The sequence below is a fragment of the Lepus europaeus genome, chromosome 10 (assembly GCF_033115175.1).
Source record: "Lepus europaeus isolate LE1 chromosome 10, mLepTim1.pri, whole genome shotgun sequence".
Lineage (NCBI taxonomy): Eukaryota > Metazoa > Chordata > Mammalia > Lagomorpha > Leporidae > Lepus > Lepus europaeus.
The window spans coordinates 32,756,956-32,775,174 of NC_084836.1; the positions used below are offsets into that span (position 1 = coordinate 32,756,956).

At 35.6% G+C, this 18,219-nt stretch overlaps 1 protein-coding gene across 2 annotated transcripts in view; it reads right to left on the bottom strand.

Moving 5' to 3' along the window:
- Positions 1-18,219, bottom strand: part of TMTC3 (transmembrane O-mannosyltransferase targeting cadherins 3) — a 50,301-nt gene that overhangs the window by 13,143 nt on the left and 18,939 nt on the right. For both annotated transcript variants that reach the window (XM_062203146.1, XM_062203147.1), the window contains exons 7-10: positions 14,605-14,857; positions 13,109-13,257; positions 10,321-10,441; positions 7,759-7,870 (exon numbers count right to left, since the gene is read on the bottom strand). In XM_062203146.1, coding sequence (XP_062059130.1) covers positions 7,759-7,870; positions 10,321-10,441; positions 13,109-13,257; positions 14,605-14,857 — 635 coding nt within the window. The remainder of the gene's footprint in view (positions 1-7,758; positions 7,871-10,320; positions 10,442-13,108; positions 13,258-14,604; positions 14,858-18,219) is intronic.

Below are 18,219 nucleotides of genomic sequence, written 5' to 3' on the forward strand. Positions count from 1 at the left end.
AACTGGGGAGGGACAAGATTGAGGGCAAGAGAGCTAATTATTATTTTTTAGATCCATTGCTGTGTCCCATTGAGTCAGGAGGGGCTCAAGCAAAATGAAACAAAACAAAATGGTCAAGCTAAGCCATTTCTGCTCCTGCTAAAAATCAGAATACATGTGTAGTTTAAAAATATTCAGGAACCTTAGCCCCATCCAATTCTATGTATCAAACAATCTTCAAGAATGGGATCTGCAAAAACATGTTTTTAAGAAGTTTCAAAGCAATTTTGATATAAAGTCAGAGGTGAAAATCATTGTATTACTAAATATATAAATATAGACTAGCTAAATTTTGGCTTTTATATAGCTAATTTCATTTATTACATCAGATAAATCAATATTTTTTGTTACTGAATTCAGAAGTTTAGGAGAAACTAAGGATATAAACTAAGGACCTGAAAAAATTATACAGCAAGAATTTAAGAAGAAACAAACATGAAATTTAGATAAATAAAATCACAATTATGTTAACTGAGTATTTAAAATATTATTCAAGTCAGCTTATAAAAAAACTTAGGAAAGAAAGAGATTATCTACTTAGATAAAAGATAACACAAACTTCACTCACTGGAATCAAGTTCTTAGAATTACAGAGAGGTGATACTGTCATCAATGAAGACTTCAGACATTAGAGTAAAGCAGTCCTACTTTCTCAAAGAACAAAGATAGAAATTCGGTATCTTTTAGGAATGGCCTAATTTCTAAATATTTCTGTAAGTTAAAAAGTTTTTAAATTCCAGAAGGGGAAATACTAATACTTTAAAGGTAAACTTGAATTTGAAAAAGGGAAAGAAAAGGCAAAATGCCGAAATCCATGATATTCAAATGAATAAAGAGTTTCAGAGAATTTTAAAGAATAAGCTCGCTTTTCTGGCACACTAAAAAACAAGCAGCATGAATAAAGGAATCTGTCTATAGTTCAAGGTGAATGAGAACTTCACAATCTCAAGTGTACCCCAGTGTGTCAACACTAGGTTACCTCAATCAATTCACTTTTCTAAAATTCCATTCCTTTTCTCTTCTAAAAAATCTATTATTTTCTTACTTTCAACAGGGAAATGAAATCAGAAGGGAACTTGCTTATCATTCCACTGTTAAAGGCGTTAACTTAACCTGTCTGAATGTTTAATACTAAGATAGACCTGTGTGCATAACACATACAGTCTGCTTTCCCTCCTATACTTCTTAACTGCTTGAAGGATAATCAGTGTACTTAGGCAATGAATCTCTTTGCTTTTCCCTACTTAAGGACTTTGTTCAAGCTGTTATCCTGCTTATCCTATTGCTAAAATCTCTGAGCTTCAGCTTAGCAAATCTCTTTGAAAGAGTTGTTTATATAATTTCTTCTTCCTCATTTCCAAGTCATTCAGAGAGAGAATGCAGATCCCTAAAGCTGGCAAGGAAAACAATTGCATTTTAATTTTCACTAACCTCTACCAAAAAGTTAGAATTTCATTTAATTAAAAACACTGGCACCAAATCTCTGTAGTTCCCTGACTTTATCATGAAAAGAAATCACAGATTTTTCCATGTCATATTCCAACTGCTGTATGTATCTTGAATCATACTCACCATTTGTTTGAGGACTTCCTTTTCTTCCTTCCTTTTTTCTTTTTCTTTTCACTCTCTCTTTCAAAGTTTATTTATTGGAAAGACATAGAAAGGGAAAGAGATCTTTGATCCACTGGCTGACCCCTCAAAGAGCCAGAATGGCCATGACTGGGCCAGGCCAAAGTCAGGAGCCTGGAACTCCATCCAGGTCTCCTATGCGGGTGTCAGGGGCACAAGCACTTGTAACCATCTTCCACTGCCTTCCTAGGTACATTAGCAGGAAGCTGGATTGCAAGTGGAGCAGACAGGACAGGAAGCAGGGTGCATATGGGATGAGGGCACTGGAGCCAGCGGTAACCTATGGCCACAATGCTATCCCCAACAGTTATTTCTTTGAAACAACTTTAGTTATCAGACACATTACTGGGTCACAAGTGATCTTACTCATCCTGTCTACAGATGCACTAGTGATGTAGCCGTCAAGAATCAGGCAACTGTTTATGCCCAATAATGTGTCTGCTGCCAAAATGTGAAGTTAAGCATTCTTACAGTAATTTGTGTTGCTTTCCAATATTTTCTATTCACATAACTGTGTCTATCTAAAAGCAAAAATTTATAAACGTATGGGAACTCCTAAGAATGTTTTAAAAATTATTCCCATCTTGATGGCATTATAATTGAAGTTCATGTCCACAATCGTTTATGGATATGAACAATTTCAAGGATTTTAAAACTTAGATAAAAATGAAACAACTGATCAAGAAAAAATTGAAGGAAAAAAAACAAGGAAAAAATAATAAAACAAGAAAAAAATCCTTGGGGAATTTTGGTGTTTGTTGAAAAACCTCTACCTGTGACTTTTAAAAGTGCCTGTGGAAATTGTAATTTCATTTGAGAAATTATAACTTTTGTGACTGGCATTTTTAAAAACTCATATAATCATCAAAACAAAATAATCAAAATCAATTGGTCATCTATATGCACTCTGCCTGGTCAAAGAACACTATGTAGTTTATACACTTACTCTTACTAAGCAACAAAAGCCTTCACACCATTGTTTTCAATATAATTTAAAATGTTACAAATCCTACTGTATGTAATTCTACGCTGTTGTAGGTGTCAAATATCATCTTATTACTCCAAATTTTTCTATCTAACCCTGACCTTTTATCTTTCAAGTTATCTATCTTCATCTATATTTCTAACAGGAACAAAACAGGATTCTTGATTTCCCTCTTTTGACACTCTACCAAAAAGCAAGATAGAACATAAACAGTACCGTTACAATTTTTCAGGACATAAATCTAAGAGTCATCTTTCAGGTCTCACTTCCTCTTACAATCTACATCAAATTCATTGGTACATGAGGGCACTTCAAAAATTTTGTGGAAAAACAGGATATAAAGGTCAGCTTATTTAGGTGTAAAAATTTTGAAATCCATGCAAAATTTTTTCACAATATGCATTTTCCATAAACATTTTGAAGAGCCTTTATACATACACACACACCCTGTCAACGACATACAACCAGATCTTCTAATGAAAACAAAATCTAGGATTAGAAAAATAATGGATGGGATAATGGTAAAACAGATATAAGTAAACTCTAGTGATGTCCATCAAACCTGATGGCACAAATTATACTAGATCTACATAAATCCTTTTAGAAATTGAAGAGGGAATACTTCTCAAGCAATAGTACAAGGTTACCATCAGTTGATGCTAAAACCAGAGAAAGACATTACAAAAAAAGTCAATCCCTCATTAACAGAGAAGTAAACCTACCAGTTTTTAGCAAATCAAATACAACAATATATAAAAAGAGCAATATGTCATGATCAAGTGGTTCTTTTAACTTTATAGAATCATTGTTAATGCACTATCTTAACAGACTAAAAAAAAATTATCAATAGATGGAAAAAAGGCATTTAAAGAAACTTAATAGGTGGAGAAAACATTTGACAAAATCTAATATCCTTTTGCAATAAATATTCTCAGCAAGTGAAGAACCAGAAACACATGGAATGTTCCTATACTGCTGCTAGAAATATAAAATAAAATACATTCCATGGAAAACAATTTGATAAGTCTTTAAAAAGTTAAATATACATAAATTATATAACATACTTATCTTCTAGTTATTGATCCAAGAGAAATGAAAACCAATATCCATACAGACTGGTGTATGAATGTTCGCAATAGCTTTATTTGTAACAACTCCAAATTGAAAATGATCTGAATATCCATCAATAGGTAAACTAATAAACTGTGGTACATCTACAGAAAAGAATATTATCTGGCCATATAAAGATATGGTTTTCTGACTCATATATGAATGAGTACCAAAATAATTATGCAGAGTGAAAAAGTCAGGGGGGAAAAAGAAGTCTACTGATCATGATTTCACTCATATAAAATTTTTAAGAAGTGTTCTATAGTGATATATAGTAGATCAATTTGGCTTAGAGTCTAGTGCATAAAGGAGAAGGCACTAAAAAAGGACACATGCAATTTGGGGAGCCAATGGATATTTTCATTATTTTGATTTGATGATGCTCTTATATATGCCAAAACTTATTAGGTTATAAACTTTCAACACTGACAGCTTATTGTATGTCAATTATGACTCAAGATAGCTATTAAAAACTGCAATTCAATCATGTCTTTGTTACTGCAAAATGTTTATAAATTCTTTTTCTTCACTATTCTTTGCACAGCTGGTTATCCTAAAAATTACCTCATCAAAGTATATTTCTATGGTTTGTCACCTCATTTTAGTCTCATTTCTGTCGAATGCTACTTCTCCAACAACCCTTTATCTGACCAGTTTTTATTCTATACTCTTTTATTATTCTTATAGTTTTGTCACTTTCTCATAAATACATGTGCATATGTATGTACATGCACATTTGTGTATGTTTATTGGGTACCACTTCCTCCTCATGTATCTATATATATTTATTTATTGTCTTTTTTATTTAAAATGGTAACTCTGAGAGGGCAAGGAATTTGCTTCACTCACTGCTGGATCCACAGCACTTAAAACAGTGGGTGACAAATGGTAAATTCTGAAATGTATGCTCAATGAATGAATAAACCTACAGAACTATTTGCTATTCACTCCTTTTTTCACTTTGCCTCCTCCTTCCTCAGATTCAATGAAAATAATGCCATCAATATTAACCAGTGTACATATTACTGAGTATACAATATGGGCTAGAAACTGGCCTTAGTCCTTTCTAAGCAGTATTTAATTTAATCAATATAAAACAAGAGAAACTGTTAATATTCTAAATTTAGATAACCAACATACATGTACCAAAACATCACATAGTATGCATGGAAAAATTCAAGATGACTAAACTGATTTTGACAAAAAGTGTGCAGGACACCAGAGTCTGAGCTTTCAGTGAGTCTCCACACTAATTGTCCCATTTTAACCCTATCCTGGTCACTTCTGTCTGACCCCTTCTCATTCCCTAATCCTAATGCAGTAAAATAACAAATAACATATCAGTTCACCTGCCAAATCTTTGAAGAACACAGCTTAAAAAAAAAGCCAAAGTGTATCTAAATGGCACAGTGTTCCTGTTTACCTGTTTTATTCATAATAAATTCTAATAAACTGGTGCACTGTTTTCCTAGCCCATGGTTAACAAAATCAGCAACTTTGAAAGTGTGAAAATGAAATCATATTGAAGGAAACAGGTTCAGCAAGTAGTAACCACTAACAATGAAGGGAAATCATTTAAGAATGAAATGCCTATAATTGCAACAACCTGTGATAGGGACACTACTCACCAGACAAAACTGAATATGCATATACACACATTTAATTTAGTCTTTACAACAATGCTGTGAGACAGAAAATTACTATCACAATTTAGAGAGGACAGCGATGAGGCTGAAGAAGCCAGCTCCATCTTCTAAGTCTCAAAGCTCCCGACTGTCTGATATCAAAGATAATTTTGCTTCTCTGAAAACTCCTAGAATGAGTCTAAACTTTCAAAATTAAAACTATCATACTAGTGACATTAAGATTCTATTAGATGATATGGGGGTAAAAGATAAAACAGATGCTCATGCTACTCCAAGAGTACACCATAGTTTAAATGACTATTTTTAATAAATTAACATTTAAGTAAATATAGGAAAGCAATAAATAAGAAATTGCAAAAAATCATAAAAAGGTAGAGAGGAAGTTGTAATGGACTTTACAAATGAGAAATACATGCTGCTAGCCAGAATGACAGAAGATCTTTTTGGGAAGAGAAGCCTTGTAGATCAGTTGTAAAAGGTGGTGACAAGTGGTTGAGAAGAAGTGAAAACAGAGAAATTCTAGATTCAAGGAAGAACACAAACAAAGGCAAAGGGTAAGGAAGCACAGGACATGTACCCCATATGCCAAGAAAAATTAAATTATACAAAGGGCTGTGGGAGATAAAACAGGAAGGTGAGACCAAGAGTTGTTATTTCTACAACCTTCTCTCTACACTTTTATCTAACTGAACTTTGGGTTTGTTCTGGAGACCTGATTACCCTGTACTTCTTCTACATGGTGACATTGTTCTTCTCCTAATCCTTCTTTAACATCGAGCCTAGAAGAAGAGTAGATGTCCTCCTTGATCTTTATTGTCACTTTCAGATAATTCTCAATTCTTTTAAAATAATGTATCTTTAATCTCAGGCCATTAAAGTCTATTATCCAATATCCCTGCTTGTTTCGTTACCAATCCCACTAGCCCTCTAATACTGTTGTATTGATGTGCTTTATCCTGAAGACTCTAATCTCCTTTCTACCTTAACTAATTGAGCGGTCATAGTCATATATCTATAAGAAAAAAATGGGGCAGTGTCTACTACTTTACATCCCTCCAAGGATATCTAATAATGTGTCAATGCTACTTTTTGGTTTTGTCACTCTGAATTGAAAGTAAAGATGGCATTTGGAAGGTAGGGGTCCTGTTTGGCACGTATCCTGTCATACAGTTCTGCATATTTCAAATGCCAACTATACTCCTACAGAAAATTACTGCTGCTGTAACTACAACATACTCTAACAACAATTTCCTCCATTCCTCATCCTATCTCACATTCCTGCTTAACCAGTTCAGATTCTATATATCAACATATTCACTCCCTTAGCTCTTTCTTGCTTGGCAATACACATCTGGCAAAATTCTCATCCTATTTAACCAAGTTCACCATGCCTGCACATCACTATCATGGATGACCAACAGCAGGAGAAAACATGTAACTACATCAACTGGTTTAGTTTTAAATTAAGTATTACTTATTTCACATAGAATAATAGAGTTGCCTGGCAATTATACTACATCTTCCCAGTCTATACACTCTTCTAATTTCCAAGATCTTTGCTTCTCCAACTGTGGTTTAACCACCATTCGGGAGTTTATTATAGATGTATATTTTCAGGACTTGCTCTAAATCTACATCAGAACATGCATTAATATAAACATTAAAGTTTGCAAAGTATTGTTTTTTATGAATCCTTCACATTCTCCACTCTTGGATCTCCAACACTTCCTCTCCCATACCCTCCTACCGATGATTTTGCTTCCCATTTCACTAAGAAAACAAGCCAGCAGAAGACAACTTTAGAAGCTTCTTCTATACCATCTAAACATCTGCCTAAATTCAAGTCCATAAAATACACTTTCCCTGTTACACAGGTTAAATACCAGCTGTGAAGACTAAATGAAGTCCTAATCCTATACAATAGATTCTATCTGTTCAAGGACAATGATTAATTTGTTCAGCCACCTTGAAAGTCTACTTTTCTCACCTTTATTAGTCTCACCCATGCTTTTGTTTCTTTCCCACCTAAAAACAAAAACCATAACCCTATTACCTTATTTTCTCTTGATCCCTTTATTCACACCACTACCACTTCCTACTAGTACCACTACTTCAGCAAAAATGCTTATTTATGCCACCCAACAACTATGCTAAAAAATTCCTCATACGTCTGATAGAAGTAACTCTTACATACAGAGTGCAATTCAAAATGAGCAAAGTTTAGAACACTAGTATTCAAGCTACTTGGAAGAAAGTTTGAAAACAAACTCTACCTTATTATCCCCAAACATAATCAAGTTTTTAAAAGAAAAGAAACTATCCATTAATTTATTAATTAACAATGCTTACCTGGCTGAACATGGGTGGCCTGTAAGAAGTATTTCAAAGCTCTTTCAAAGTTTTTTTCATTTTCCAGAGCATGTCCTACATTATTCCATAATTTGGCATTATTTTTATTTACCTTAAATACAAGTACAAATAAAAATGAGTTACAACTAAAACTTACCTGGCTGCAGTTCACACAGATATTTATTTGGTACACTATTAGGAATAGAATATTCCATGAAGATGTCCCTAGTAGTTAGGAAGGAGCCAAATAAAGACTATTTCATCAAATTTACCTTCCCCTCCCTTTTGAAATCAACATACTAAAATCACAGTAGTCTAATTTATACATTTTTTCTTTTGCTACAGTGTAGGCTTCAATTTCATTTTATTTGAAAGGTAGGGAGATGAAAAGATATACAAAAACAGAAAGAAATCCTCTATTTTTACTCTCCAGATGCCCACAATAGCCAGAGCTAAAGCACACTGAAGCCCAAAGCCTGAAACTGAGATTATGTTTCCCTTGTGGGTAGCAGGAACCCAAGTACCTGAGCCATCACTTGCTGCCTCCAAGGTGCATGTTAGCAGGAAGGAATGGAAAGCAGAATGGGGACTTGAAACCCAGCACTCTGATATGGGATGTGGACATCCCAAGTGGATTAACCACTGTGCCAAACACGATTATATACATTAGGATTTGAATGATTAGTGCATCATGCTGTTTGAAAGCATGGGTCTATTTCTATCCTTTTAAGAGAAAATGTATTAGAATATAAAAATATATTTAAACATTGCATTAACGTTTTACTTTTAGGAAATTATAAACTTAATATTTAAAGCCGTTTACATTGTCTAATATGGTAATGCAATCCCTGGTACTAAAGTTCATTTTGTGCTTTCAGAGTTCACAGACAGGCATGCTAAAGGATGATCCTCAACCAAGAACTAGCAGTGGATAGGGTTGTATGTTTCAATCACTATCATGGGAGTGATATGCAAAATTATGGAGCTCACTGGTATTCCTTGAGTGTGTATTAATAAGCATGATAAACAGTTCACACTTATTTGAAGACTTCTGTGCTAGAGAAGGTATGGAGCTACTAAGTAGTACATCTGATTTTCAGTAGCTGTCAAATCAAGAAGCCACACAGACTGTTGGAATGAGGCAGGAATTTAGGCCAAGGAAAGTGAAAAAAAGCCAAAGGAATTAAACATTTAGAGATTTGAATAGAAACATTGGTAAAGGAGAACCTGAAAAAATCTTGGCTGATCATCATTACAAAAATCAAATTAATGTGAGTGTGTTTAATTCATTTAAGAGGCAGAGAGACAGAAGTGACATCAGCTGTTTTGCTCTCCAAATACCCAAAATGGTTAGTGCTGGCTCAGTCTGAAGCCAGGGAAATGATCCAGTTCTCCTATGTGGATGGCAGGAACTCAACTACTTGAGCCAATGCTCTGCATTAGCGGGAGGCTGAAGTTAGGAGCCAAAGCCAGGAACTAAATCTAGGTACACTGATAGGGGATGTGAGTCTTAACCAATAGGCCAAAGTCCATCCAAATTTGTGTTTTCTTCAAAAGATCCTTTTCTGATTTATATATTCTACAGAAATGTTGTTACTTTCTGTTTTTCCTGTTTCCTATAGTATTGTAACCATTTATTACCCCCCTAACAATAGGGTGCCATTTTTCACTATGGATTTTATTATATTGAATTTAAGTTGCTCTCAATTATAAGACTCACCATGACTTTACATACCACCAGGAAAGAAGAAAAAAAAGGATACTATTTTAACTGTAAGACTTATTCACTATAAGAATTATCCTGTTTCATAAATATTAAAAAGTAAATATGCAAATCTTAAGAACCAATGGAGGGACCAGCACTGTGGCATAGTGGGTAAAGCTGCTGCCTGCAGTGCTGGCATCAAGTACCGGCTGCTTCACTTCCAATCCAGCTCTCTGCTATGGCCTGGGAAAGCAGTAGAAGATGGCCCAAGTCCTTGGGCCCCTGCACCTGAGTGGGAGACCCAAAAGAAGCTCCTGGTTCCTGGCTTTGGATTGGTGCAGCTCTGGCTGTTGTGACCATGTGGGGAGTGGACCAGCAGATGGAAGACCTCTCTGTCTCTCCTTCTCTCTCTGCATTAACTCTTTTACATAAATAAATCTTAAGAAAAAAAAAAAAGAACCAATGGTCTAATATTTTGATTTAAACATTTTTATCATTTTATACATTCTAATAACTGCCTGAGGGAGTCCTCTAAAAGTTCATGGAAAATGTATATTATGAGAAAACAAAAAAAAGTTCCTTTGTACTATAATAAACATTATAGTATATATAATCATATATAACATATAATTCCATTTTTCCATGAGTTTTTAGAGAATTACTCATGCTTTGGACATACAATTAAGTGTTACTTAAAAATCTTGGTTATATAATAAATAAAATAAAAATTATTTTCATTAATGTTTCAGTAACAGTTTTAATATTTAAGTATCTAATTGCAAATGCAGTAAGATAACTTAAAACATCTACAAGAAATTATTGTGGTATACTTTACTTTGTCCTGAACAATACTTTACCTTCAAGGCTGACATAAACAATGTATATTCAGACTCCCAATCCCAATTTCTGTGAAGGGTTTTTAAGGCATGAGTGAATATCACCACAGACAGACAAACCCAGGACAGTTTTTTAAATACACTGTTTAAAAGAAAAAGCAAAACAAAAAACATTATCCATTTACCAAAGATATTTTACCTTTGTTCTCAAAGGTAAGAAATATATTAAGTGTTCCTAAATACCATGTCTGATTTTATTCTAATTCATTCTAATAAGCATCCAATTTTAGATGAAAATGAAAAAAAAAATAAATATGACCTTCCAATGCAGACTTCAATCACATTACAGAGTAGTCCCTTGGTATCTGTGCGGGACTGGTTCCAGGGCTCCCTGTGGATACCAAAATCTGCAGATGCACAAGTATCTTATATAAAATGGTGTAGTATTTTTATGTAACCTATGAATATTTTGCTGTATCTTAAAAGCATGACAAGATATTATTTACAATACCTCATACAAGGTAAATTTTATGTAAATGATTGTTATACTACACTGTTTACAGAACAAGAAAGTCTGTTTATGTTCAGCACATTCTTTTATTCCCTGAGTATTTCTGATATACCCTGATTGAATCCATAGGAGCAGAACCCATGGATATGGAGGGCCAACCATATATTCTAAAAGTAGATTAAATGACAAGATGACTTTTAATACTTAAGAATACTTTTGTGCCAAAGCCTACAACTTTAGTAATCTCAGATTTTTTTTTTAAATTTGAGTTGGCGCAGTGGCTCATTAGGCTAATCCTCCGCCTGCAGTGCCAGCACCCCAGGTTCTAGTCCCAATTGGAGCACCGGTTCTGTCTCAGTTGCCCCTCTTCCAGGCCAGCTCTCTGCTGTGGCCCGGGAAGGCAGTGGAGGATGGCCCAAGTCCTTGGGCCCTGTACCCGCATGGGAGACCAGGAGGAAGCACCTGGCTCCTGGCTTCGGATCAGCGCAGCGCGCAGGCTATAGCAGCCATTTGAGGGGTGAACCAATGGAAGGAAGACCTTTCTCTCTGTCTCTCTCTCTCACTGTCTAACTCTGCCTGTCAAAAAAAAATTTATTTGAGAGGCAGAAAAATAAAGACATAGCTACCATCTGTTAGTTCACTCCTCAAATGCCTACAATGGTCACAGCTAACGTAGGATAAAAGCCTGGAGACAGGAACTGAATCACCAGTGCCTCCCAGAGCCTGCATCAGCAGAAAGCTGGAGTCAGGAGGCAGTCAGGCAGCCAGCATAGGCAACACAGGTGCCTTAATTGTGGGGCCAAAGAGCCAGCTCTTACGTATTCTTAATTGAGTTTCCAAAGCGTCAATCTTAACATTAGCTGTATTTGGAAATGGTTTTTGCTCATAAGTTTTACCATGAACTATCATGACACTCTCGGCATAATCTTACACTTTAATGCTAGAATTGCCTATATACTCATAGCAAAATTAACTCCTTATAAAATAGATGCAAATTACTTATAAAACTTCAGGCAAATTGTTATTCTTTCATGATCTATGAATTAATACTAAATGATCTGAGTTTCTGCCCCAGTTAACATGGTTCAATTTCTTTCATTTTGATAGATGCACTTCAACATAACAAGGGAGTACAGATCAGAAAGAACATGGTCATTAGAAGCAGTTAAGTACACATTTCAATCTGCTGTTTACTAGCTGTGTAACCTTGGGTAACTCAGGTGACCTGTATGAGCTTCAACTCTCACATCTGCAAAAGGAAGTTAAGGAGTAGGAAAATTTAATGAGAAAACAAATCTAAAGATACAAAGAATTAGTAGTGATTATAACAGGATATATGGGTCGAGCTAAGAAAGGAGGTTTGAGACATGGTACTGAAAACTGTAGACATGAAAGAGATCATCTACGATGCATATACAGTGTGACAAATGAAGCTATGAGTAAACCTGAGAAATACAAATATTCAGGGAGAGGGTACAGCAAGAAGAATCAGAGCGGAAAGGAACAGAAGTAGAACAGAATCAGAAGAGATACTTTATATGACATCAGGGAAATAAATTTTAAATAAAACTGTTAATTGGATGTATCTACCAGAATGTGATTTGTTACATGTTTTAGAGTAATAATGTGGACACAAGTCAGAATTCTGTGGATTGAGGAATGACTAGAAAATAAAAAAGTGAGAAATGTGATCACTTCATTTCAAGTTGCTAATCTAAATTTATTATTTTTTACATTAGTATTAATTGACCACTAAAAATTTGACTTGACAATTTTAGTAGTACAGCATTGTGTACAATGAGAAAATACATACTACAATTTGAGTTTCTAAGTATACTGCTCCATAAGTATTAACTTAAGGCAACTAGGATACAAAGATTATGATGAAGATAATTTTGCTAGCAAGAAATTATAAACTGCTTACAATATGCACTTTTCATGTATTTATTCCATATGACTCACTTATGTAGGATGACTATCATTTCACTGCATATGGAAATGGTAATGGTCATTTGTGACTCCAGCCTTAAAAATATACTATTTTCATCTGGGTCTGACTCAAAGTTTTTTCCATCTCAGGCTGTAAAATAAAATTATATTAGTAGGATAAAGAACACAGGATGAGTAGGTGCTATGGAGCTTTCTTAATCTGAATTAGAGGCAGAAAACTATCAAGATGAAACCCAAAAAACATAAAAATATGATTTATAAAACTGAACTAAATATGGATTTAAAACTTTAGGGTCACAGTTTATTTTATTGTTAGTAAGTAGTAAACAAATTAATATAAAGATTCACCTTTTGTTTGAAATTTTCTGCCATCCATGTGCTACCAAAATACAGAATCCCATGCTAGGAACATATAATACTCGCTCAGCAACAACAAATCCAACTGGAAAAAAAAGGTTCGATGCAGGAATAAATGGTAATGCCATTAAAGAAAGTGCCTAGAAAGAAAAAGATGGTTTACTAAGTTAAAAAAATGTAAGGACATTCAACACTCAAATCCAAATATTTTTATCATTTTATTTAGATAATGTACTGATGAAACATTTTAATACTACGAAGAATAGTAATTAAAATATAAAGAAGGCTACTTCAGGATGATAATAACAACTATGAGAACTATGAGTGAAGGCAGAGTAAAAAACTACCAAGAAACAGTTCAGAAAATGACAGCAAAAAAATGCCTTTTCAAGTGTGCGGAGGTCTCTGACCACAGTAAGAGCTGACAACCTTGTAATGAGAACTATATGATACTACTCTCTGTGGCAGGAAAACAAGAACACAATATTATCCATTTATTCCAAAAGTTTAAAAGGTAAAAAATAAAGAAAACGAAGACAAGAGAGATGCTTCATGATTTCAGAGTTCCTACCAAATTAGGGAAATTCATAATTACATTTTCATCTTACATGTAGAATGTATACATCAACTTATGCCTGCAAATTAAATTCTGCTATATAATTTTATGATTAAATAAGTTTAAAAATTGGGATGATTTTGAATGAAGCATACTTTTTTTTAATAGATTTATTTCTTTGTTTGAAAGGCAGAGTTACAGAGAGGCAGAGAGAGAAGATTGGTGGGGGGGGGGGGGGGGCGGTGTGGATCCTCCATCTGCTGGTTCAATCTAAAAGTGGCTGCAATGGCCTGAGCGGCACCGACCTGAAGCCAAGAGCCTGGAGCTTCTTTTGGGTCTGCCCTGCAGGTGCAGGGGCCCAAGGATTTGGGCCATCTTCCACTGCTTTCCCAGGCCATAGCAGAGAGTGGGAACGGAAGTGGAGCAGCTGGGACTTGAACTGGCGCCCACATGGGATGCTGGGATTGCAGGCCGTGGCCCCACCCGCGATGATACAGCGCCGGCCCCAAAGCATACTTCTTTTAAGAAAGACTCTTTCAGGGCCAGCACTATGGCACAGCAGGTTAAAGCCCTGGCCTGAAGTGCAGGCATCCCATATGAGCACTGTTTCAGGTCCAAACTGCTCTACTTCTGATCCAGTTCTCTGCTAGTGCACCTGAGAAAACAGCGGAGAAAGACCCAAGTCCTTGGGCCCCTATATCCACAAGGGAGACATAAAGAAGTTTCGGATTGGCTCAGCTCTGGTCATTGCAGCCATTTGAGGAGTGAACCAGCAGATGGAAGACCTCTCTCTCTCTGTCTCTACCTCTCTCTGTAACTGTCTTTCAAGTAAATAAAATAATCTTTAAAAGAAATTCTTTTGATGAATTAAAGCTAGCCTCTAATTTAATCAACCAAATGTAACACAGTCTAAAAACCTAAAGTTTCATACCATTAAAACAGTCTTAGAAGAATCACCAGGGTATCGGAGACTGAATACTCCCAGAGTTCCCAGAAGACAAAAGAATGTAAATGTGGCAAGATTTCGAATATCTAGAAATGACTCTATAAGTGGTATTGTCCCCATAGTCCAATCACAGCAAAGCTCTGAAGGATTTAACAGAAGCCAAGCATTCACTGGAAGGAGGTAGTTAAAAGTTAGCTGCCTGGTAGGAGTTGGGCTTACAGCAGCTGGGTTATCAAACCTGTACAGAAAATGAAAAAGAATTTTAAAACATTTTTTAAACACAAAATGGATGCAATACATATAATACTGAACAATATTAAAAATAATATATGTGTCTCATTAAACTAAGATCAAATATAAATTATGGATACTTCAGAGTTAGCTATAGTACAAAATGATGACATTTATTAAGAACTGTTTGATGTGCAAGCAGGTGATCTATTTCAAGTTTATAATGAGACAAATTCAGAATACATACTACAATAAAATGGCAGAATGCTTTCATTAAATTATGAACTTCTGATTAAAATTTTTAAAAAACTCTCTAAAGCAGGGGGGGCCAAGTGGTGCAGTGGGTTATTAAGCTCCCACTTGGGACATCCACATCCCATCAGAGTGCTTGAGATGGAGCTCTGCCTTTGCTTCTGATCCATCTTCCTTCTAATGTGCATCCCGGAAGGCACCAGATGATGGCCCAATACCTGGGTTCCTGCTACCAACGTGTGGATGAGGTTAAGAGCTCTTAGCTTTGGCCTATCCCAGCCCCAGCTGCTGCAGGCATCCGTGAGTAAAACAGTGGGTGGAATGTCTCTCTCGCTCTGCCTTTCAAATAAATAATTAAAGTTATTTTAAAAGGTACCAATCATTGATTAGATTTAGAGAGCCCACTCCAATCTACTATAATCTCATGTTAATTAACTAAGTGGGTAAAAAAGATTCTAAGTTCTGAGTAGACACACATTCTGGGGAAACACAACAACTTGTTACACTGACCTTGGGTATTTCCTCACATATGAATATATGTTGATAAGAAATTATTAGTACTGAAAACTGAGAGAGACCCTCTGTAGATCACCCAAATTCTTTCTCAGGAGCTTTCTTCTTCTAGTGTTAAATCCCACTAACTTTAACCCTATTCTGCTTCAGAGTTCCTAAGCGTCCCAGCTCTACTTCTCAATCCAGTTATACTGCTGGGGTCAGCCTGGGTAGCCACTTGGTGTTCCACTTACTAAAAACACTTCACCTGGGTACTGAACTCTCTTCAAGAAGGCTCCGTTCATTTGATTTTAGGTCCCAAATACCTGTTCCTGACTGGTATCTTTATTATGCCCAAAGAACAGAATAAATACTGGGACACAGAGGAAAGTAGGCAATATGAAAATAGAACAGATTGCAGTGTTTCACCTATAAGCCAAGGAATACTGAGAGATATGGAACAGATTCTTCCCCAGAGCCTTCAAAGGGAATGAACTGTGCCAACACCTTTGGACTCCTGGCCTCCTGAACTATGAATAAATCGATTTCTGTTGTTTAAAGCCATTCAGTTTGTGGCTACTTGTTACAGCAATCTTACAAATACAAACAGGAAAGAACCTTCTAGAAGGATTGAGAGAAAGCTCCCCATATATCATAGAAAGAATAGTTCATTAGCAGTCGAAGTGCAAATCTTCATAATTCAAAGTCCTTTGGGTAGAGAAGTCAGAATAGTCTCATGTCACTGGTGGAATAAAACCAGCTTTATCGTAAATCCTACAAGGTGGTTCCACAAAAAGTTAAAACGACTAGAAGAAATATTTTCCAAATAACTTAAATGTATCCCATAGCAAAGCCAAAAATATTGATAGAAAAATATTAAGGTGTAATTCATATATGTATGACATCCATTCAAAAATTACTGGACATGTAAATAGAGAAGTTTAATTCTTAAAGAGTAGAAATCAATTAATGATGTAGATGATGCAATTTGTGGACAAGGACAATAAAACAGTAGACCATGCAAGCATGGGAGATAAAAGGATGGGTTAACATTTCTGAAAAAGATTAGTGAACTTGAAGATATAACAGTATAAGAAACTATCCAAAATAAAAATGGGGAATAAAGAGACTGGGGGTGGGGGTGGAGGTAGGGATAAACAGCATTAGCGCAGTAACTTCAAAAAGCCCAATTATACAAAACCCAAGTTCCAGAAAGAGAGGGGATAGTAGAAATATTTGAAAACCAGCTAAAAAATTTCCAAAATTCATAAAACAGATTCCAAGAAGCCCAATTAACCTAAACACAAGAAACATGGTAATATATGAAACAATGAAAAGAAAATATTAAAGGCAGGCATAGAAGGAAAGACTTTTTGAAGCATAAAGGATGACAAACAAATTCTCATTGAAAACAAAGCAAGCAAGATGGTACAGTAAAATTTTAAGAGTGAATGAAGCCGGTGCCGTGGCTTAACAGGCTAATCCTCCGCCTTGCGGCGCTGGCACACCGGGTTCTAGTCCCGGTTGGGGCGTCGGATTCTATCCCGGTTGCCCCTCTTCCAGGCCAGCTCTCTGCTATGGCCCGGGAAGGCAGTGGAGGATGGCCCAAGTCCTTGGGCCCTGCACCCGCATGGGAGACCAGGAGAAGCACCTGGCTCCTGGCTTTGGATCGGCGTGGTGCGCCAGCCGCGGCGGCCATTGGAGGGTGAACCAATGGCAAAAAGGAAGACCTTTCTCTCTGTCACTGTCTCTCGCACTATCCACTCTGCCTGTCCAAAAAAAAAAAAAAAAAATTAAAAAAAAGAATGAATACTAGAAACCTTTACCTTATCACTAAACAATAAAAAAAGATTTATAGTCAATAAGTCAACAAGTAGACAAAACAATAAGAAATAATTGAAAGGAAGAAAGGTTAAATGAAAGAAATGGTTGAGACAAAAAGAAAATAATGTGGAAAATGATGGATTTGCATAAAATATATCAACAATCATTACTAAGTATAAATGGATGAAACAGCCCTTTTAAAAGTCAGGTTAGCTCTTCAAGCAAAAGTGTAAGGCCAAACTACAGGCAACCTGAAAAACTTTCTTTAAATGTAAAGGTATAGGTAGACAAAAATAAAACCATGAAAAAATGTATACAATATTAACAAACAGCTGGAAAGCCTAAGACAGTCAATTTATGAATAAAGCCTATTAATAGAGACAAAGAAGTTTACTAGTAATAATAAAGGGATCAACTGATCACAATGATTCGACAATTCTACATGTTTATATACTTACAAGACAGCATCAAAACACGTGAACCAAAATTGAGATAATTGCAAGGAGAAATACAGAAATCTACAATTATAATTAGAGACTTCAATATCCCTTTCTTATTATCTGACAGAACAAGTCAACAAAAATCACTAAGGATATATAAGACATAATGCTAACTTTAAAACCTAACCAATTTGCAGATCATTATTTTTGTTGTGGCAGTTCCATGGGTGTACAAGGATACTTCAAAAATTCTGTAGAAAAACTGAATTAAAAGGTTAAGTTAATTTGCCGTGGCTTAACAGGCTAATCCTCTGCCTTGCGGCGCCGGCACACCGGGTTCTAGTCCCGGTCAGGGCGCCGG